Source organism: Zootermopsis nevadensis, unplaced genomic scaffold, assembly GCF_977971745.1.
Source record: "Zootermopsis nevadensis isolate Lab colony 2312 unplaced genomic scaffold, Znev_1.0 Znev_ptg000002l, whole genome shotgun sequence".
In the NCBI taxonomy this organism is placed as follows: Eukaryota; Metazoa; Arthropoda; class Insecta; order Blattodea; family Termopsidae; genus Zootermopsis; species Zootermopsis nevadensis.
Window position 1 is genome coordinate 616725 of NW_028259134.1, and position 22291 is coordinate 639015.

Consider the following 22291-nt stretch of genomic DNA (forward strand, 5'->3'; position numbering starts at 1 on the left):
TAATGTTAAGAAAATGCACTAAGAACAAAAATGGTCTAAATCGAAATTTGTTTCCAGATCATTACAAGTACTGGATGAAATACACATGCATATTTATAATACTCGAGGCTTCGCATCAGCGTCTGGTGCAAACTTTCCATAATTCAGTACGTACCATAGTTTTCCCTGTATTAATAAAAGGCAAAAGTCTTCCTGTCACTTCTGAGCGTTGATACACTCACTCTGAGGTTACCTGGTAGTTCATGCAACCTTTACAGCCACCCAGACTCAAAATTTGCAATTGTCTGAATGGTTATGAAATGGCTGATGTTCAAAAGACGACCGGCAACCGGTAAATTACTTTTGATACCATTACACATGTGCAAATCTCCATATTAAGAAATGGGTTAATAATCAGTGTCATTTAACAGCATTTAATATTTACAATACATTTTTTTTAAGTCTTTATCATGAACTAAAGCTCTGAATTCTAAACATAAGGAATAAACAAAGGAATTTTGTAACTGGCGATAAAATTTGTGGTGGCGAAAATGTAACGACGAAAACCTACAGCAGAAAGTAGCAAATGCTTGTAGTTCTGGGGCCCGTTATTACTAGTCAGAAATACAAATTTCTGATTTCTACAGTTCTTAAATATTACGTAATTAGTAAATGCGGCATTAACTATAATGTAGTATCTGTTACATGCTCTTCAAACTATGGAAAAGCAATAAGACACTTTCGGAAATTGATATTAATCAAATCTCTGCTTTCAAGAGTATTATTTTAGTTACCTACACTCACATTAACTGCGGATTATGAATTAATCATAAATTATAAAATACCACAAGCAGATGGTGGGATACAGCAATAAGTAATTGTATCCTACGCTCGTACGAGTACTTACGTACTATTTCACTCTTTTTCTTTGAAATCTTACATTTTATTTAAATCATGTTTGTAGAACTTTGCTCTGGCCAACCAAGAGCAGAGAATTAAATGTTAAAAGTATTTTCACAGATCATCATTTCTAAATTCTATTTGAACTTCGTAAAGAACCGGTTCACACCTCAAATCAAGACTGAAAGTCAGAGTACGCTGGTTTCTTATGTTATATGAAAAGAATGCCCTCTGGTATATAGAGGGGTTACCGAGAGGCAGCTTTCTACTTTTCTTGTTTAATTTATACGGTGTTTTGTTTCTGTGAGAATTTATCATGAAAATCCAACTTCATATACGCTCGCTGTGGCAATGGGAGTAAGCCTATGCTCTCAGGGGCAGCGGCCCGAGAAATAAATCAAGTATGACCGCACTACTAAAAAGCATTTCACACTACGTAACGACAAGAATTACGTAATATCAGCCACACAAGTACTGAATAATAAAAGGCTTACTTTGATTTTGATTCTTTTCAACTCCAGCTCAAACAATTACTAGCGGACATATTCAGTTTTCAAATTTATAACTTTAATATACAGTAACTGTGCGTCTCCACGACATATCCAGTCACTTCATTTTCTTTTCACGCAACAAAATAAATTAATAGCATTTATAACATTAAATTAGAAAATGACAAATGTACGTATACCTATAAATTAATTTCTTCACAAAAAAAAAATGGCATTCCTAAAGAACGAACGTGTATATTTTACTAAGGCATCATGGCACCTGGTATCATTCACAGACGTGAAAAGAGAGAAGTGTTCACAGCTTCAGAAGCAGAAATATTTATACAAAAATATTTTCCTCTTCGCATTCATGCGCCTAGCTGAGAAAATCAGTTCAAACTTAGCATTCCTGGAAAACTACTGCGTTCTAACGTAATACAAGCAATAACCAAGAACATCCAGCATCTCCAATTCTATCTAAATGAGTACCCGGTACGGTTCTGCACTACAAATGGTTACGCTAATATCATATACTACCGCTGGGACCAAGTTCTTTCCTCGGCAAATATTTCAAATTACGTTGAAGAGTACTCGCTGCGGTACGGAAGCGTTAGAAACAAGTACTTTATAACTACAATTAAAATATGTACCAGAATAGAAGCGATATCACTACCTTGAACAAATTAGATTTCAAACGTTTGATACTGCCAAAATTACTCCATTGCTGGTATCGTTCGTTCCTGTTCTAGGGTGATGGCACCGTGCAGCAGTAGACGTTATTGCTGACATTTTTTTAAAAAATCCCTGCTGTCTCAATTTTTTTGGGGGGGGGTGAAATTACTACCCCTTGAATTCACTTATACAGCACACCCACTCTTTTGAACAGAAAGATAGACCTTAAAAGGAGAATCTCTTTTTGGGGGGGCTGAAGCCTACGCCAAAATGTCAACAAGGACATAATTAGCTCAGCCCAGTGTGGAAGTCCGCCATCCGCACACCGAACACCCCAATCTTGCACAAACCAAAGTCTCCGTGCCGGTGCCTGAGAAATCCGCACCATCACTTCAGTTTTACTCTGGTCACCCTTTTCTTGTTTACAACTTTTGCCTTGGAGCAGTCACTTCGCCTTGAAAATGGAGACTCTAAGAATCTCCAAAATGTCAGCGACAGTTCCACAACACAAAAACAGGATGAAAATCTATTCGCCTTCACATTACATCAAACTTTTGAAAATTATACTTGTTCGTACGGACAAATACGCCGTCTGAATTTGCACCTTCTTTGCCGACGCTCCGACAGAAAACTGTACGTATAAACGAAAAAAAAAACCATTTGTATTTGATATCTCTAGACACATTTCTGAGGTTGGCAGGTATTCATTATAACAATAATTTAAGTCAAATTATAGATAAACTACCTTAAAGTAAATTCTTACATAACAGTCAAAACACAACAAGTGCTGGAAAAAAATACAAAAGTAATTGATAATGAAAACACTTTAATGACTAGGCCTATAAAACGCCTGACTTGTGAGTTGTGTCGCTGAATCTTCAATATCCTGCTTAAAAGATAATTTTTGCGATCAGTTCTCAATCAAAATAACACAAAACAAATGTTAAATTACTACATATTAATTCAGCTACTACAAGATGTATAAAAATAAATGAAAAGCAGATATGACCAGAGTTCATTATCTTCAAAATCTAAAATATCCTGCCTAAGTTTCATAATATCGTATCTTAACACCAATTACTAAAAATGGAATGAAAACACTGGAATGAGGAACAAGAAAGAAAGGAAGTAAAACTTGTTCTCTCTTACTCATTTACAGATCTCCCTCGAACACTACAGAAACGAGAATGAGAGGACAGCCGCAAATTACCGCCGACCCATCTTCCATACTACACCTTGAACGACGATCACACGGCTTATCTTTCGAAAATTTTTCAACTGTTCTTAAAGTTAATCAATCATCAACTCAAAGTGAACTATGCCGACTCTCTCTTGGCGATCATGAATAATGTTGCGAGCCCAGGCCTTGCATTCAATGTTGATCAGGATACCAGCTGAAAACAATCAGGCGCTTACATATAATGCATAAAACAATCAAGCCTTTATTGGGCAGGGAACAAACAGCGACTTAATCAACGTTACGTTGTGCAGGACCAATTTTGTTTCTGATTTGCTGGTGTTATGTTTCATAAAATCAGGAAAATGCTCTCTTCACTAATTTCAAGTTTATAAACTTCAGATGCTTCCAATAACGGCCTGATTGCGTCTACGTCACAACAGAGACACTGAAATGCATCACATTAACCCCCGACACCCGCTCCCATAAGCTCGCCTCGTAATTGTACGATCCGTTTTTACGCGGACCTGTGACAGAGGAAGAGACGAGGAACTTCACAATCCACAGCCTTCATAAAATTATGGTATCATCAGAGTGACCAAATCAAGGTTACGTAAGTGAAACACGTGTAGAATGCGTGGTACGAGAAATTTACACAAAACTGTAGTCAAAAAAAACAAAACATGGAGGGATGAAACGACTTCCGAGAACACGTCAGAGGATTTCTCGACTAGTAGCCGAGAAACTATTAGCTTCTCCCAAGAATTTTGCTTAACCTCAAAAAATACCAAAGGAGGTCAAAAATTTGAAGTAATTTAACCCCCAAATCTCAAAGAAAACTTCAACAATATTTATAAGAATTTCTGATCTTCACATCAGCACTGACGAATGGTTTTCTCAGATTCAAGTCGACGTTACATTCCGAGACATCCGGCGTTTCCGGATATCTGTCATGGGGAAAATTTCCTACGAAACACATAAATAAATACTTTGTAATAGTTTAGCTGATTATTTAAGAAAATTCTATGATTCTGAGCTATTCTTCAGTATCCACTACGAGACTTACTTCTTGGTCTCTGAAAGTGAATAGCCATCACAGGGCTGAGGTAGCCCTCGGAGTTCTTGTAAGGATAGAAGTAACCGGGGAATCCTCGCGTGGGGATGTAAGTAATTGGTCCAATATTTTCCACATCCGCCGGGCTCTCGCCTTCACAGCTCACCCAGATTGTGTTCAGCTGAAATAGTGCAACATTCCGGTGATAAAACGCAACACCAAAGTCTCGCATCATCAGCTGACATATATTAAACAGTGGGATTTGAGGTCCTCACGACAGCGAGTCTGAAGATGGCCGTCTTCTGGGTTCTTGTCCGGTAGAAACTTACCGACATTTGAATATGTTACCACTTCATTTATTTACTTCCCTTCCTGCTCTAAAGAGAAAAACACACAAACCAATTTAAGTTTTGCGTACGCGCGTCAAATGCCGTCTCCAGCTGTGAGAAAGCAACACAGGCTCGGAAAAATATTTGGGTCTACGAGTAGGAAGTAGAAATCTGGCGCATCGCACAGTGAAAAACTCTGACTTACATAGAGACCTAATTTTGTTAGGATACTGACATCAAGGAGGCCTTCGGTGGATGGACATGACACGTCACGACCCATAACAGCACCGTAATATCACATTAGTTACACGAAGTATACCGTTCTTATTACGAACAACACACAACGTTGCTAAGATACGAGAGATAAGCAAAGCACAAAGAATTGCTAGAAAAAACCTCCTCGGAAGATTGAGATGGGAAAACGACATTAAGCACTATGGCGGATTGTAAGGAGATGGTTTGCAAGGTTTGAAGGATGGAACTGGCGAAGAATCGTGTTCAAAAGCATAATTCAGGGCAGGAATTTAAGTAGAAATGTTGAGCTGCCACCTTCCGTCAAACGAGGAAAAGCCCACCACAGACATAAAATGGCCGATTTGCAATTCGTTTCTCACGCAGACCATCCAAAAACTGACCAAACACCTGTGTTATATTTTTTAAAAAAAAAAAAACAGTATCATCATTACACGTTTGTTTGTACCAAGTACGAAAGCACACGACTTGCTTACCCAAGAAGGACGTTCCGTCTTTAGCATGCCAATGTGAGCTTTGAGATCTCTTGGCATCTTCTCTGGCAAGTTGTTAGTGTCATTGTAGAATTCTGGTCTCCAGTCATAGATCTGAAACATTTTTTGGGCTTGAACACGAACTATCCTGTGACTTGCCGACACAGTCGGCGTCTCTCGTAATAGCTTGGGGAAGTCAATAAAAACTTTTTATACAGAGATTCTGAAGCCTGCGAAGGTTCTTGATAACCACTACATCTTCTGAGTAAGAATAATCCTATTAACATTTTTCCAATTCACAAATGAAAGGAGTTACTGCAGCTCAGAGTGAGAAATATATGATTTTTATTCAATTTTTTTTAATGACTTCAATGTGAAATTGAAATAAACTGTTATTAATACCGCAAAGAACATGCGAACGTGAGGCGAGCGGAAGAACCAGTTTTAAACAAAAGGATTCTTCGGAAAAAATAGAGATTTTTTGATGCTTCCAGATTTTGTGGGGTCTGACACAATTCTCCTATTATATTGTCTAATTCTACTGCATTAGCGCAATTTATCATTCTCTTGTAAGTGGCTTCCTGGTTAATAATAATCTATTTCTTTTCCCCTTACCTCCTCACCACAAAACATTTTCTTTCGCTCTACACAGAAGGAACTCCCTTTCTCAGACACTTTCCTCACCCCCCCTCAGTTTCCACTTACAAAACTTGAACCATTCTAACCTAACCTAACCTAACCAAACCCAACCTAACCTAAGCTAACCCAACCTAACCTAAACCAACCTAACCTAACCTAACCAAACCCAACCTAACCTAATCTAACCCAACCTAACGTAATCTAACCCAACCTAACCCAACAGAACCTAACGTAACCTAACGTAACCTAACCTAAACCAACCTAACCTAACCAAACCCAACCTAACCTAATCTAACCCAACCTAACCTAATCTAACCCAACCTAACCCAACAGAACCTAACGTAACCTAACGTAACCTAACCTAACCCAACCTAACCTAAACCAACCTAACCCAAGCTAACCCAACCTAACTTTGCCCATTTCTTGGAGAGCATCATTAACTCTAACAATAAAATATTAATGACCTCTTACCCCTAACATCTGCAGACAGAAATGAGCACAGCCAGAATTGTTTTCTAGCGCCAATTACCTTATTTAATTTGATGAAGATGCAAGGTGCAGATTTGTGATAGTTGAAGTTGTTTTCTTGAGTACACGGATCCCAGTTCTTAACAATGACGTCACATACTTGATTCTCATTTGGGGGTTTGTCATAATCGCAGTTGTAGATGTTCTGACCTCGGCCTGGGGTCAGACCTGGCTTCCTGTACACTGTAAACGGTTAACGCAAGGACAATTTAACAACTCTTCTGTGAGGTTCTTTATCGAACAAGTATCAGGATTTAAGTCTTTGAATCTGGCTTAGCGGACAGATTGTATGCGGGCAGCGTCGTCCATAACAAAGGCGTTAGCAAATGATAAAGGAGTAACAAGGGTAAGAAACACAATTTCACTATTTGAAGTATCCACTACCCCTTTATAAAAGCCATAATACATCGTTTCAGAGCATGGATTTTACAAATCATCACTAAAGAGAAAACTGGCGTGCTATAGAACAAACAGGATAAAATAGGCTGGAATGGAATATATTTGTAGGATTTGAGGTTACGCCTACCTTCGAGAAACTTCTCCAAGTTTTTCGTCCAGTATTGGTACTGTTCAGGGTCTGTTCCTTTATACCAAATCAGAGTACTTTCAACGTTGTCCATCGGAGGGCTGGGCCGAAATCCAAGGCCTAGAAAATGGATAATGTGAGGTGATTTTACGATAACAACATAAACAAGACTTGTTATTGTAGAAAACAAAGTAAATTAAAAGATTAAATTCCAAATTCAAACATCATCAATCACATTTCAAAATAGTTTAATACTTCACTCACTTTAAAATTCCGCTAAGCATTCTATTTTCTTTTTTTGTATATAAGAATTTGCTGACGTATAACGAAGAAACACTCAAAACATAAATGAGAGTAACATAAGTCACAGATTTACTGTCACTGTAAGGCAAACTGAAGCGAGAAGATGTTCTGTCGTCATAAATTCGGTTCCTCCCGAGCAAACTTGTTTTGTTTTTTTAACTGGTGAAAAAGTATTTCAACATTTGATCATTTTGCTGCTCTGTCGACAGTCAGTCGGTAAAGACGAAGGAAAATGAAGTTTAAAATCTGTGTTTGCGTATTTCGGTGAAATATATCAGAATGAAATTCGCTCATTTGTGCTTTGATGATAATAAGATATGTAAGTATGAGTCCAAGAACAAATCTTATATATTGATGAAGTTTTTTTAAGTTTCCTGCAGTCTGACAGCGATTTTAAAAATGTGGACAGCGACTTACCAACGAACAATTGTCTAACACACGGGCAAGTTAAAATAAAACACTTACATAATGCAACTGACGGAAATCAACATTTGCAATCCTGAACCATTAATCGACCAGACACCAAAAATGTCTGTTCCCTTCACATGCACGTGTTATAAAAATTATTCATTAAAAAGTATGCACATTTTAGACACTTCAGTGTATAATGAAGGGAACATCGCTCTTACTGAGAATAAGAAACAAGCAACATTCGAGTGCCCCGCGAGGCGAAGTCCTCCCATGTCGTCAGATGTAAACGACATACGTTAAAACTTAAAATTCCTTGCAACAAAGTGAAACTCCACGTGAACAGCCACTTTCAGCAGTTGGTGACGACGATACATACCTGGCGAAGTTCCTATGAGGGAACTGCTAAGTTTGCACGATGGAATCCTGGGATCCAAAGTCTGGTAGAATACCCAGAGGCAGACGATAAAGAGACCAGCGAGGATTCCATAGAAAATCAGGTAGAACAAACCAATCTTGGCTGTTGAGAGAGAATGACGCAAGAATCAGATAATTGGCGATTGAACAAAGTGTAATGGCTGCATGGTAAAGGTTAACAACAATGCATATTGGGAGGAAAAGCCCCTGGGATGGAAAGGACAAACTTGACAAGGTTTGTGGGGCACAGACTGGGCGGTTCCTCATGAACGCAGGAGAGATGAAAAGAAAAGTCCCTGGACCAGAAGTGGCAGAGGGCTTTGTTCCAAGGAGTAAGAATGCCTCTTGGGTGGGGGCTTTAGCCCAGTGTATGACCAAGTCAATGGCGGAGAGTCCTCCTAGCGGTGTAGCCCGTCATTGGCCCAGCGAATTCAAAACAATGGACTTTCAAAGTCCAGGAGAACCAGACACAGGAGATGAATCCCAGGGCAGGGACAGGGACCCCGGAGTAGCAAAGTCAGGGAGCAAGCTGTGGAAAGGCTGGAATTAAGGCTCCAACAGTTAAAGCTCAGATGGGAGCAGGCGAAGCGTGCACCGCTTGGGTTGTCTGCAGGGGGTCACAGTCCACGGAGGTGGCCTTTGGGGACGGTCCCAGTCGTTCAATCCTGTAATCAGATGAGTTGCCCCAGAAAACAACTGCGATTATAAAATCATCATACCAACATATGACCACCTTTAAACAATTTCGGATTGGTGCTGCCGAGAGAGACACCTCGCGAGCCCCACTTTGGAAATGATTGCCCGCCCACAATACAAAAAGACATTTGACGTCGGTGTCACAACAAAAGGGGCGAGAACAAACATTCCGGAAATTGTCAGATTGAGCTGAGCATGGACGCAGTTCTGATGACGCAACGTTGCAATGGCCACCTTTTGTCACGAGTTATTTCTATGGCAGTTATCACATCCACTTCCGGGCGAAGCATCAGGCGTCTTCATTCCGCATTCGAATCCCAGACATGACAAGTCACTTGGGCCCGCACTACGCGCATGCGTCATGCCTCAGTTGTTACAACTTTGAGACCTAACCGATGGAGTTTCGGAAAAGTTCCACATGTCGCCAGTGGCAAGTCTCGCAAATCGCACACGCGGCTGTAATACCACGGTCACTAGGTCGGAAGTCAACAATTGGAACTGCAAGAACCTAACCTAACCTAACAATTTTAATTTCAAATACATAAATATCTCCGTCATTTAAAAAGTCAGAAATACAAAATTTGGTGCCTGGCAACAGTTCTTCTCGAGGAACCTATTGGTGCAAAGTACGTGATTATATCTGCAATAATTTGGGAGTTAAGATCTTCCTTTAAGACGTTGAAACGTTTCGCCAACAAAAATGTGGACTCAATGTAGTAACAAGAAATAAGTTTCTAATTATTTCCTCACAAAAGCCAAGAATGACTGAGACATGCTTCAAACCTTGTAAACACTGAAATCAAATCTCTTGAATGCATTCCTCGCATTTACTGACATCTATGAGTATATCGCCGTACTATTTGGCCGTCTGAAAGCTAGTGCATAATCAGGTCCTAATTTCAGGCGGTGGCTTGTCTTCTGGATTGCTGCGCCGAGCAGTCTGCGATTGAACCGCGTGCATTTCTGCACGTCTGGGAGTCATTAAATAATCCAAAAATCCATCAGTACTAGGCGAAGAACTCTTTCACTTTGCAGCCAATTTCCCCACAGAGGAAGAAAATTCATAAATTTCGTTCAGGAATGTCAAGTTTTCTGCACTTTCGGAGGTCGATCGGTTTTTAATTTGATCACGCGCATGTCAACTATTTCTTCCGTTGCGGAGAATGAGCCACACACATTTCCCCATAATTGTGCACGGGCAGGAATGTGGCTTTGTGCAAAGCGGGGGTGGGGGGGGGACTAAAAATTACACACACAAATTAGCGATATTCACTACAACTATCTATTACTTTCTGCTCAGTCATTAGTATAATGTCACAGCCACCTAAATTTTTTTTTTCCAACAGACGAAGCAGTAGCGTTAGAGCGAGTCTACATCCCTGCCTGTCACCTGTAAACACGTCGCGTTTATGTAAACGCCTACATCAATGGCGTACATAAAGAAATCCGTGCGATAAACTTAACCTGTACACAACGATATGAATGTTGCCTTTCGTTCTAGTTGAAACTGTACAGCTTAAAATTCAGTTTCAGTTCTGCCAACTCACGTAAGTTTTTGTTTGACGTAAACGTAAGTTGTGAAGCACGTTCTTTCTCACAATCATTATTTTATGAGACACACGAACAAAACACATGCCGAGATCTAACACATCGTGGATTAGGAGAGCAGATGTTGAGAATTCTTACCCCAGCTCGTCCCCGTTCTTCCTAAAACGGCGCCTGTTTCACGATTGTACAGCAGCAACTTTATCTTCTCCCTTGTACTTCTTTCCGGAGGTCGAAAGTTACCAATAAATTCGACATTATTGTCGGTATTGTTTAGTACGTGTTTGGGCATACTTTAACCACAGCACCAGACAAAACGCCACGAGAGCAACGAACAACAAACCTTTCACACCGACAGAACAGCACTGGACTGACGTCAACTGGGGGACGCCAAGCGAGCACAAACACGAAACCACCACACAGCTACACGCAGCTTGTTTTCCCGTCTCACTGCCCTTCCCTCCCGGCCAAGGCTTCAGGTAACCGTCCACTGCCGTTTCGATGACGTTGTCACTGTGACGTAAGAAGCCTACACTCAGCTTTGTTTGACCTTGGGTTGCTCCCAGCGCGCTAGGCAGAAGGTAGGCGCCTATTGGAACGTTTCATTCTTCAACGTTAAAGTTAAAAGTGAGGACGAAGAGACGGAAGGTTCTGATGCATTTTCAACAAAAAATGTCACTTCATGTTTTTAAATTAATTTGAAATTTTATTGACCGTAATAAAATACACCGAACTATATAATACAACGTTGTGTTTCCCACCCCCGCCACTCTCAAAAATTGTCTCTGTCAACAATCAGTCTTCGTCTCCGTGAATCACGTGCCGTATCACACGTAACCCAACAATTGAATGTGTAACTACGTATATTTCGTGAGGGGGTAAAGCAGACACTAATTATTAATCGAATTACGATACTGAACTCTGCTGGAGATCTTCTCCTCTCTTATCTTCTGTATTTAGTAAGCCACGTGGAATGTCAACGAAGGTTGCATACCTCAGGGGTAAAGCGACTGGCGTGCGTGATGCTCGCGGCTTGACCACGAACTAGGCGGCGCTGAAGTTCACACGATTATCACAAACACCAATTAGTCCATGAAAATAACTTAATTTTTTTTCTCCCAAAGTGCAGATTCTGAACACTGCCTTCCAAAGAGAAAAACTGGACAGTGTTGCACAATTTACTGATTGTACAGAATGCTTCTTCATTGCGTACATTAAATACAACATTTCAATGAATATATGGTCGCAACCATTTTGTGCAAACGTTTGTCTCAGTTGAGCATTCAGAGTGCAGGAAGGCATTTTTGTTTCAATTTGAGACGCCGTTAGCGAGAACGGGAAACATTAGAAAGTTGAATATAATAAACAGCGTTGTATTTCAAAAGGGCATTTACATCTTACACTACAAAAAAGAATTGCGTCCTAATGTTTACGAGAGTTTATGAAAACGCTTAACTGAGGCCTGCGACGCCAAGAATTCCAAGAGCGGTGTGTTCCTGTGTTTACACGAACTTCTTGGCTTCACTTCGGGACTGGAACTCGGTCATCGCGTTATTATAAGTGATTAAGAATCCCCCTGTATATGCGTGATAGTCTGTTTAGTGACGTCATTAACTTATTCAGACTCTCAATCTGTCCGCCATCCTCTTTTAAAATTGCCTCAAAGAAATGCTTCTCAGCGTACGTATTGGAAATTCAAACGCTACCCAACCGCGTCCTTCCACATCCCTTACCTCACTTCAAGCTACGTAACTTCTGCAGTTGGTACAGTACCATTTTATAACCAACATACTAAGACCACCTCTCAAAAAATGTAATCGCAGTTTCGTGGTAGGCAATTGACGTGCGTCACTTAAAAGCTGCTAACCTGTAAAATTAAATCAGATTCCCAGGACACAGCTGAGATAAAACACTAGCGACACTCATTACCTTAATTAAAATCAATGCATGCAAATGGAGTTGTAGAATTTACGAAAGGGTTGTCGCTGTAAAAATTGCAAAAAAATTAGAAATTCCCTCAGATCGGGCGTGGCACTCAGTTTAATACACTTGCGCGTTTTCTTGCGTAAGAAAAAATTCCATTTCCGAACCCTCAGCGTCACATCGGCGTCTGTGGCGCCATTACGTCATCGTGGGCGTTACGGGTAATAAAATTCACCAGGTGCAAAGGGTGACTGTAACCATCGCCCGCCCATCTCAGAAATCTTGACATCCATCACGTTGGAATTAGTGACGAGTTTGAAATATCCTCAAATGGCATAACGTCTATACCAAATTTCATGAAAATACGTTCAGCGATTCTCGTAATGTCTTATGCTTTCCAGGACACACGTCGACAGTCTGGAGAGCAGAAAATCCAGCACATTCATTGAGCTGGAAGCTACTTTTTTGAATGATGAAAATGCAGTTAACACAAATCAGAGGTGGATGAGAAGCTGTCAGTGGTTTCCTCCAAGTCGAATAATCTCTGACTTTTCGACAACCTTTCTGGAGTTCCCAGCGCGACATAAAACTCAGTACTCGCCTCGGCAAATGCTAATCACCTCGCGTGTGACTGATGTAAGACGAACATTTTGAATCTTGCAATGGAAGTTATTTTCTTTAATGTAATGCTTTTTGAGTGCAGAATTGCGCCATCACGTGTCTCTTCCCCTGTTCTTGGGCAACTTTGTGTTGAAATATTAGCAGCACATCCTTGGCGAAACATTTACGTAACTGCATCCATCATTTCTGCCAAATTCATTTAACATTCAGCGTACGCACATGCGTAGTTGTTTACTGCATAACCTCGAGTCCCCCCCCCACCCCCCGCATTCTTACTCGGGGTCCCCTGGGAAGTCAACGCAAACTTTGAACACGGGCCTAGCCGGCGAGGTTTTCCATCGATAACTGACGACTCGTAGGTCTCCATTATAACCTAACCAGCCCAAAAATTCGCATCTCGCCTACTGGACACGATGTCCCAACAACTTGACTGAGGGACGCCGATCAGGATGGGCCCACATTCCCTGAGCTGTTCCTCTAGCACGTACGAGGAACTAGTGGGCTACAAACTCAGTCCTTGGCTTCTCGTCTCTCTGAAGACGACTCCGGTGGATAAGAGATTGGAAGATTACCATCAATGTCTCTGCAGAAGAACCGCTGGACCCATCCAATTTCTCAGACATCGAACGCAGTGGATCGAAAGAGGGCGGTATTTAAGTCAAGTTTCGTCTTACTACGACTAAGGCATCTTAGGGCGTTGGTAACAGACAAATTCTCTGCGATTTGAGGTTTCCAATCTTCGCCGACTAAAAAGTTTAACTCAGCAACTTGTCACCAACCGTCGACCGAGTATACACGTGAGTAGGCCAGTCGACCCAACGAGTTGTGTGATGTTTATCGGATTCCCTGTCCGTCTTCAGTGGCTTTACCCAGTCAAAAGGAAACTGCAGGGGGCATGGTCTCGGATGCCTCCAAGCAAAAATTATTCTCCAATGTCATAGCGGTTATCAGCCAGCCTCTGCGGGTTCAACTTCCAGCCAAAGTTCTTTTCGTAGAGGACAAATTGCCTGATGTGATCATTCTCGCATCAGCAGCGCCGGCCCTTTGTCTTAACACTTCAAAATCTTCAGCCAAGACGAACATCCCTTTCGCAAAGGCGCGTGCAAGCTGTATTTAACCCTTCGAAGCCGAAGATCGTCTAAATATTATTTATGAATTCAGTCCGTACCGCGAAGAAAACACTACACCTCACCATTACGAAAATCAGCTGATTAACCCTTTGAAGCCGAAGCTCGTCTTCATAATATTTACGAATCCAGACCGTACCGCGAAGAAAACACTTCACTTAACCATTAGAAGTCGAATCAGGCGGTACCACATAAGATTTAACAAAAGAACATCCCGGTCAAAGCCTTAATACGCCCCGTTTAATATCTACAGCCATTCGTTTCGCACGCAGGTATCAAGCGAGGGACAATGTTCTGCGCCTGCGCACGTAAGCTTTTCGGTTTATTGGCTCGTGTCAGTGCAGTGACTGAGAGGATTGCGGAGTTAAATCGAGCGGAGCACGAGCGACCGGATGACGCAGAAGAGTGCGCAGTTACCGACGGAGATTACGATGTCGGACGACGCGAGGAAGAGGGCGGCCATCTTTAGATGGCTGTGAATTCCAAACTGGCAGAATATTTTCCAACAAAATAATCGATTATAATCGTGAACACAATTAAAGCATCATTTGTTTTAAAGAACCCTGAGTGTAGTCACCGAATTTGTTGTAAATTTGCGTTCTTACGTGTGCGAGGGATGTTTTAATCACTCTGTATAATTACCGAGTTCCTTTGTGCTTCATTAAGTTCCTCGTAGAACTTCATGTTTAACGGCGTAAGTGGAGTGATCTCTGCTTCTGTGCCTTGCAATATGTAATTGAAGCGTTCATCAGCTCTGTCCAAGGCGTAATTGCTCTGTAACGTAGATTTGCATTTAAGTAAATTATCATCAGGGCCAACGGAACGCTGCTGTCTTGCAGATCCTCTAACACCTGGGGGAATTGCTGGAGAGACCCCCACTTTTTAATTTCAATGACAGAATAATTTTCCGACAACGCTCCTGTGAAAAGTCAAACAACTCGCAACTCTGAGCTACCACCCATCCGCCAATTGTACTCACAACCACGACGAAATTCGCACGTCCTTGAAATGTCACCCGAGTTTAAATCTGTCAAAGTTTTGAACGCTTTTCAGTGAAGCGTTGCGAACCTTCCGCCCCTTCTCAATTCCCCTCCCTTTATTTTGCTAATTTCCTTCTCCTATTTTTAGGCAAAATATAAAAGAAATTTAAATAGAGTGGACGCAGGCTTCAGTGGGAAATATGTAATCGTATCGGGGAACGAGGCGCGGTGTATCGAGGTTCCACTGTAACAGTGGCTGTTGGCGCACGACACAGCAAACAAATTTAAGTTGAGATCCCGTTTCTCGGCAAACTTCCATTTCCTGCGAAGGAATTGTCAACACAGACGGCACGTACGACAGAGCGGTTTCAGTATCGCAAATATAAGCCCCTCTACGTCGTGGTTTATCTTTCTCAGTGAACTTTTTCTAAACGACGCGGGACATGACTACAGAGGCTTCAAATTTGTCTTGAACTTGTGTAGGGCAGCGCTTGGAAAACATAGAATTTTTATTTAATTATTTAGTGTTCTGTCTGACGACAGGTCCATATGAACAGGATCCTTCCATCCTTCTCTCGGACTGGGACCTGTTCATATACGTTCTTGGCAGATGATCCAGAAGTGGTTTGCCATTGCCTTCTTCTGTGTGTGAATGGAGTAATTGTTGGGATGCCACGGAGGAAAACTCCGTGTTGCCTAGACCACGGCCTTGCCCAACACAAGTTATAGATTCGGGCACCGCCGGGAATCGAACCCGAGACCTCCCCAGGATTACAAGGCCAGCGTTCTAACCGCTAGACCACCGTGGCGGTGTAACTGAAATACAGCGACAAGACGTCTTTTCCTCAGACTTTCTTCACGATCACCGACTTGCTCTAGGAAAAAAATGTTCTTTGAGCCTGCAATGACAATTAACGTGCAGCCACGTAAGAGTGCGAAGGTCACAGTCGTCTTGAATGTCTACGAAAACACGTGACATGCGAGATTTCTAGTTTTTTTCTGTGATGCGCCGTGCAGTCTTGTAGAAACTGTCCAACATTTCAGACGTGCCTGCTGCCTCCATAACCAGGATGACGATAGAAGGACCAAGCACCTCTGAAACGTCGACCAACGTCCCAGAAGCAGCCATTTTGAAGAGTATGTGATCAATTTCCAGTCAGATAACTCGTTTAGTCATAAGGAAGACGAAATGACGTGATTGACCTCAGGTTAACTGATCTTTGAACGTTGCATTAGCGAACCTCTGAAATGTGTTCTCAAATTCTGTCCTCTCGGTTCCATGCATTTCAAATTTTACTGAACAAGTAACTTTATCTGAAATCCGTTGTTCCGTATTAAAGGAATCCTGCGCCCTCGCCTGGAGAGTACATGAACTACGTTTTTCTGCGTGTTTTAAATTCGTTCTAAGGGGTAATACCGACATAACATGAGATAATTGAAAAGTCACTCAACCCATTTTAAAATATTTAGTTCTATTGGGTTAATAAACACACAACATCCGTGTGACTACACAATAGTCCACGAAGGTCGCGTCATGTTGTAACCTGCTCGCGAAATTCCGTCAGTTGTCTCTCAACACTCGAAGAGCAAGGATGTCTTTTTCACGAGTCCATTGTCGAACACTGCCCGCATCTAGTTCTTACTTGTGAGAATGAGTTTAGGGACGCATTTCCCGATTCTGCTGTGCCAAACAAATCGAAAATTTTCATCCGCGACACAAGAACTCATCAAACACGAGGGAAACAGTGAACGAACGCATTCATCGCTGAACGCGGTGGACATTTTCAGCGATTAATATGACATTGTTTACTGTTTTTTCGGTTTTAAAGTAATTTATTTTTTTGTGAAATATGACATTTGTCGGAATGGTTCGTGTGACTCTGCTCTTATAAGTGGTAGACCACTCCCACACGGCGCAAACTTCACTGATCTTCTTGCTTTCTGTAATTAACATTCAAGAATTATTTAACAAATCCTTTCGTAAATTCTTAAATGTACGTGACGTCACTTTAGCTAATGTTGCATGCTTACCCCAGCCAGGCCCAGTTCTTCCAAACACTTCTCCAGTCGACGAATTATAAAGGCATAATTTAAAAGCCTCCCATTTCCCGAGAGTAGGCGGCCTCAGGTAGAATTGGTAGTCGACTGATTTGCGACTGAAAGACATGGCGGGCGCAGAGCACACTCGGCCGATATCACACACTCGCCCAGCAAGCCAGAGGCTACTGCGAAGGGACAGACGAGCTAAACCAGAATGTAGGGCAGAAACCGTCCCACAACAAATGCATTTAAACCGGCGATGATGGAGGCTTCGGTGCGGATATGAACGATTAACCTCTCCAGTGACAGAGTGCAGCAGTACTTTGTAATCTCGTCACGCACCGAGAACAAGTGCTGCCTCGCTACTGTAACGCCAACTGAACGAACTAATTCGTGCGGCAAGCGACCTCGTGATATGACGAATTGTAAAGAAATTGCAAAGAATCGAATGTCCCACTCAACTGGAATACGGAATAAAACACCAGTCACACTCTTCAGAGATGAAATTCTCTTTTCAAAACACTCGCAGGGAAATTTCTGGAAACTTCTAGTAGAATGTCGCACGCAGATAAAATGTTAAAATGCATTAAACAGCGTCTTTGCCGTGTGTTATCTGACAACACTGGAAAGATGTACTGTGGCCGAACGTGTACTCCACGCCACATTACGTTAAGTCATTGTTGTACCAATGCGATCCGAGGTAATTGTGCAACAATGACCTCGGTTCGAATTTTAACCCGACAACGTTTCAACAATGGGACGTCTTGTCATGTTGGTACTCGCCCCACAGGGTTGAAAACTAAAAATATTTAGTGAAAAATGCTTTGTGAATTGTGGGATTTGATTTCCAAATGCCCCATCTTGTCTGGAGACACACGGATGTCGTAAGCCTCGTTCGACTTTCTGCCAACTTTCTCGCATTTCGACAATTCGTAGTAAAACATGTTCATGCAAATATCTTACACGTCAGCACCTGATTACGTCATATATCATAAAGCAGTATTAATGGAAACAAATGAAGCAGCGCTCTGCGAACTGAAAATTTATCAGGTATTTATTGTATCATAAAAGTCTGAAACCTCTCCTCCAGTTTGACGTTCCGTATTTCCGCATCTGATCTTCTAGGACTCATTGCTCTGAAACCACGAATCCGTTTAGGACTCCTTGGATTGGTGATCAGCCCGTACACACGATTTAATGTCGTCGCCAAGAGCCAATTCTTCAGAGCACGACGTTCGTGTTAATAATTAAAAAGGCGATTTCTGCCTCAAAGGGGAAAAAAACAGAACGAGTCTCCGTTATAAAGATCGATTGCTTAATGTCGTTCACGGAAACAATCGATGTTCAAATTCCATGACGAAGAATTCGATCATGTGGTTCGCTGCCTTGTTTAACGACGCCTTTTTAATACCTGCAACGAGGCTGAAGACGCTAGTCGAGATTTTTTAAAATTCGTTTGTTTAACGACGCTTTCTCAGTAGCTCAGACTACACAGCGTCGAATGAGAGGATGACAGTGAATTGGAAAGGACGTGGAAGGAAACTGCCGTGGCCTGATTCAAGGTATTATCCCGACATTTGCCTGGGAGGACCGAGGAAAACCACGGAAACCCCCACTCAGGAAATCCGATATCCGGGCCGAGATTTGAACCCGGGACGTCCCGAATATGAAGCAGGAGTGCTAACCACTCGACCAAGACGTTCATTTTTTTTATTAGAATTTTTTTGGTGTTTCGCCCAGAAACAGCGAAAAATACAGAAGTAAGAGACAAGAAAGTTCACGTGAGATGGAGAGTCCCGTTTCTGAGTCACGACTTCGGCTTAAATAAAAAGTAGGCGGCGTGACCTTTAAGGCCGAGAGGTCATCGTTAATATCTCTTAACAGCTGACACGCAAGACAGGCACAAAGGAAATAAGAATAAAAGTGAAACAGGATAGTTCCGTCATGCGACTCGTCACACGGAGTTTATTTACGTCCTTGAAATATTATCCGACGTGTGGTCCAGCTTCATTCCACGACCCACAGACTGAAAACTGATCAAACCAGGAAGTACGAGGGGGTGGGGGTGGGTGGGGGGGTGTGTGGTAAGCGAGTCACGTGACATAAGCGTGGCGATGAAAAACTTTACAAAACGTTAGTCGGAAGATTTAGAAGCAGAAATGATCGTGTACGAGTGCGAGGAGTGGATTTATCTGGCTCTGGATAGCGTCTAGAGGCGGGTTCCCTAAAAGCCTGTGGATTTACTGAACCTACCAAAAAACACAAAAATTAAAACTTTGTCTGCGCACAGCAGTCAATAAAATTGAACGACAGAATTTGTGTTCTTCGAAAGATGGTTTTGAAATTGATTATTTCATCTGTTACAAGAACAAAATGGCGAATAGATTATTCGAAAACATTTCTGTCTGAAGAGAACAATTTCGGGTGTCAGTTAACGTTCCACAGTCTCCTTACTCTCTGAGGGGGCTCTGGAGGGGGGGACACAACGAAGAGGTGCAGAATTCTGATCCGAAAACCTTGAAAATGGGCCTCTTGAGCAAGCAGGCAGGCAGCGAGGATGTTGACTGGACTGAACTGGCTAAGGATCGTGCTTCATTATCAGACAGTCAGTTCTTCAGTTAATACAACTCTGCTACTTGAATTTAAACTAACTGCACACGCAAAATTAATACGACAATTGTAATGTCCTCACTTCCATTGTGAAAACACTGTTAACAGTTCTTCACGGAGAAGCCAAGCATGAAATTCCCGATGACAAAACTGCAACCTAACCTAACCTGCGGCACAGTACAGTCTTCATGGATCACTAATCACGTCAACAAATTTCCCGCTTTTATGAAACCAAAACCTAACCTAAAATATTTTCACCTCACGCCACATATTTATCGACATCATTACCTTAACAACATTATGAAATACTTTATATAATTCCTTATTCTGTTCTTCATTTTCTTTTTTGAACAATTCACAATAAATCCGTCACACAAAAAATATTTCTCGCTAAAACACAAATGAACTCGACAAAGTTTCCTCAGTGGCAAGCTAAGATTCTCGTCCTAGGGCGGATCGTTGACAGCTGCGCCACGCCAAATATTGCGGCCAGTTGCGAGACTATCACGTACAGAAACAGAGCGTGACGTTTTGAATTCTCAGGGACACTGCGCAGAGTTTGTGAAAAGGCGACGATGAATTTCAGTTCCTTTCATGAACAGAAAGAAAGAGGAGTGTCTGAAAATCGATTCCTGAAAATGTTCTCAAAATATTCCGCGTGTGTAAATACCACAAAGATGTTTTTTTTTTTACGCAGTGTTACTTTGATCACCCACTTTCTGTAAGAACTGTGCGTTTTGTTTCTTTTCCTTAAAGCCTTATCCTCTGTTTCAGTGCGATCCACTTGTTCCATTTTTCCAACAAGCTTCGAACTTCTCGATTAATTTCTACAAGTGATTGCCAGTTCTGATGTGTACGTAACGCCGACATCCGTGTCATTACTGATTCTGTTGCTGCAAACGTAAATTTCCAGCAACTGTACTTACATGTTGAGCAATTATTTCGTACCCTTGCACCGCATATCGGCAGCTAAAGTTTTGTGCACGGTCCTCACTAAATGGGCTCTGTAAACACGCAAACTTTCAGGTGCGGTTTCGAACTGACAAACCAAATCATTCACATGCCAGCACCATATTGTGCACGTGTCTCCATCTATGGATGAAACCTGTAATTATAATCTTGTCTATCTTGTGCTGCCATCTAGGAAACATAACTTAAAATGTTTGTTATTCCTGATGAATTAGACCAGCAGCGACAACAAACATGTAACAAAAGAAGAGTGGATGTCGGGTAATATTATAGACATCGAAACTGATGAGATAAAGAAAAATATCAGACTTTGAGAACAGAAGTGTAAGAGAAGCAATATAAAGTAAGAAATGCCACAGAAATGGAACGCATTCACTTCTCTTACCCGACATGGTGGCCCTTCTACAATTTATAAATATAAAACAGTTGCTACTGCAGAAAAGTGGTCGAACAACACAAACAGCACATTCAATGTGTCAACAAGGAGCGACCTGAGCGCATTTTTCCTTACTCCCTTATCAGGCAGAACGGAAATGAATCACCGTGAAGAGTGACCAATGCTCACGTGACTGTTGCGCAACGTTGCCGGATTTCTGGGAGATTATCTCGCAATGAGTGCAGTGGTGAGTGTATTTATAATTTTTATTCAAAATCAGCGATGTAAGAATTACGATTTAGTATAAGAATCAGTACGAGATACATTGTAAAACGTTATAAATAATAGTAAAATATATTTTTTCCACTTTTTGACTTGCTGGTTTCAAAAGCGGCGATATTCTGAATCGGCGCAAATCGAGGTTTACCTGTAAATTATAGTATGAGTTGAATGCCTGTAACATTCTTGTAAAAAAAACTCAGAACCGGAAGTGTCCGAAAAGTAAACAAACACCAAACAATCGGACCGGAAGTTATGTAACAAAACTCATGAACGCAATAACAAAAGAAAAAGCTACGAGATCCCTGATTGGCTGGTCACAGAAACAACATTCAGAGAATACTAAGGAATCAAAGAATTATCAACCACGGCAAAAGACATTTGACGGTTCCTCACAGCGGGATGGAAAAGTTAACGGAAGTGACTTTGGCGTACAGTAAAATTTGTGGAGAAATGGAACATTGTTCCTAACAACACAATTGCGGACTAAAACAATACTTTCTTTGAATATTAGACTGCGAATAATGGAATATATCACTCCACTGTCACAGCTGAAAAGCACAAATGAAGAATATTCTTGAGTACATTCGGTAGGTCGGTGGTCTAAGTTCTAACCAATTGATTAGATCGGCCTAACGCAATGTAACATTTGAAAGCTTGGAGCTGTGGACGCTACTAATCGTGTCGGTCTCTCATTGTTGAATTTATAGCATCGACAACAATGCAAATGATTACATGAAGGCATTGTTATTAGGGCTTCAGTGTAACTGCTGCTTATGTTGCATTGTTGACTGATAAAAAATATAAAAAGTTAACACGATTTTATTCTGTGTCGGAATTTAATTACGCATTTAAATGTTCAAGTTGGAATAAATTAACCTCTGCAACGGCTCGAGGAAATGTTTTCGAACAGCAGAGCGGTTAAAAGAAAATGTGAAACGCCTAATGAAATACTTCCCTGCCTCGCTGGAGAGACGAAG

The 22291-nt window shown here is 41.5% G+C and overlaps 1 protein-coding gene across 2 annotated transcripts; it reads right to left on the reverse strand.

The window, feature by feature from the left end:
• Positions 1 to 397: 397 nt before the first annotated feature.
• On the reverse strand, positions 398 to 17272 carry nrv2 (nervana 2). Of its 2 annotated transcripts, none has more exons than XM_087357436.1 (7): positions 17069 to 17272; positions 8108 to 8248; positions 7018 to 7137; positions 6493 to 6674; positions 5328 to 5438; positions 4283 to 4451; positions 398 to 3433 (listed from the first exon to the last, which is right to left on the reverse strand). In XM_087357436.1, exons 1-7 carry the CDS (start codon positions 17202 to 17204, stop codon positions 3330 to 3332), a joined length of 963 nt encoding a protein of 320 aa, XP_087213562.1. In that variant the 5' UTR covers positions 17205 to 17272; the 3' UTR covers positions 398 to 3329. The 2 variants fall into 2 exon arrangements, with proteins under 2 accessions (XP_087213562.1, XP_087213559.1); XM_087357433.1 differs by lacking the exon at positions 17069 to 17272 and adding an exon at positions 10528 to 10850 and having other exon boundaries at positions 2849 to 3433.
• Positions 17273 to 22291: the final 5019 nt, after the last annotated feature.

Bases quoted from the DNA above. Each gene is read 5' to 3' on its own strand.
- nrv2 (XM_087357433.1), bottom strand. From the start codon at position 10,678: ATGCCCAAACACGTACTAAACAATACCGACAATAATGTCGAATTTATT. The intron at 7,138-8,107 runs GTATGTATCGTC...TCCATTTTCTAG, and splicing joins CCTCATAGGAACTTCGCCAG to GCCTTGGATTTCGGCCCAGC. The intron at 4,452-5,327 runs GTAAGCAAGTCG...GCACTATTTCAG, and splicing joins AGACGGAACGTCCTTCTTGG to CTGAACACAATCTGGGTGAG.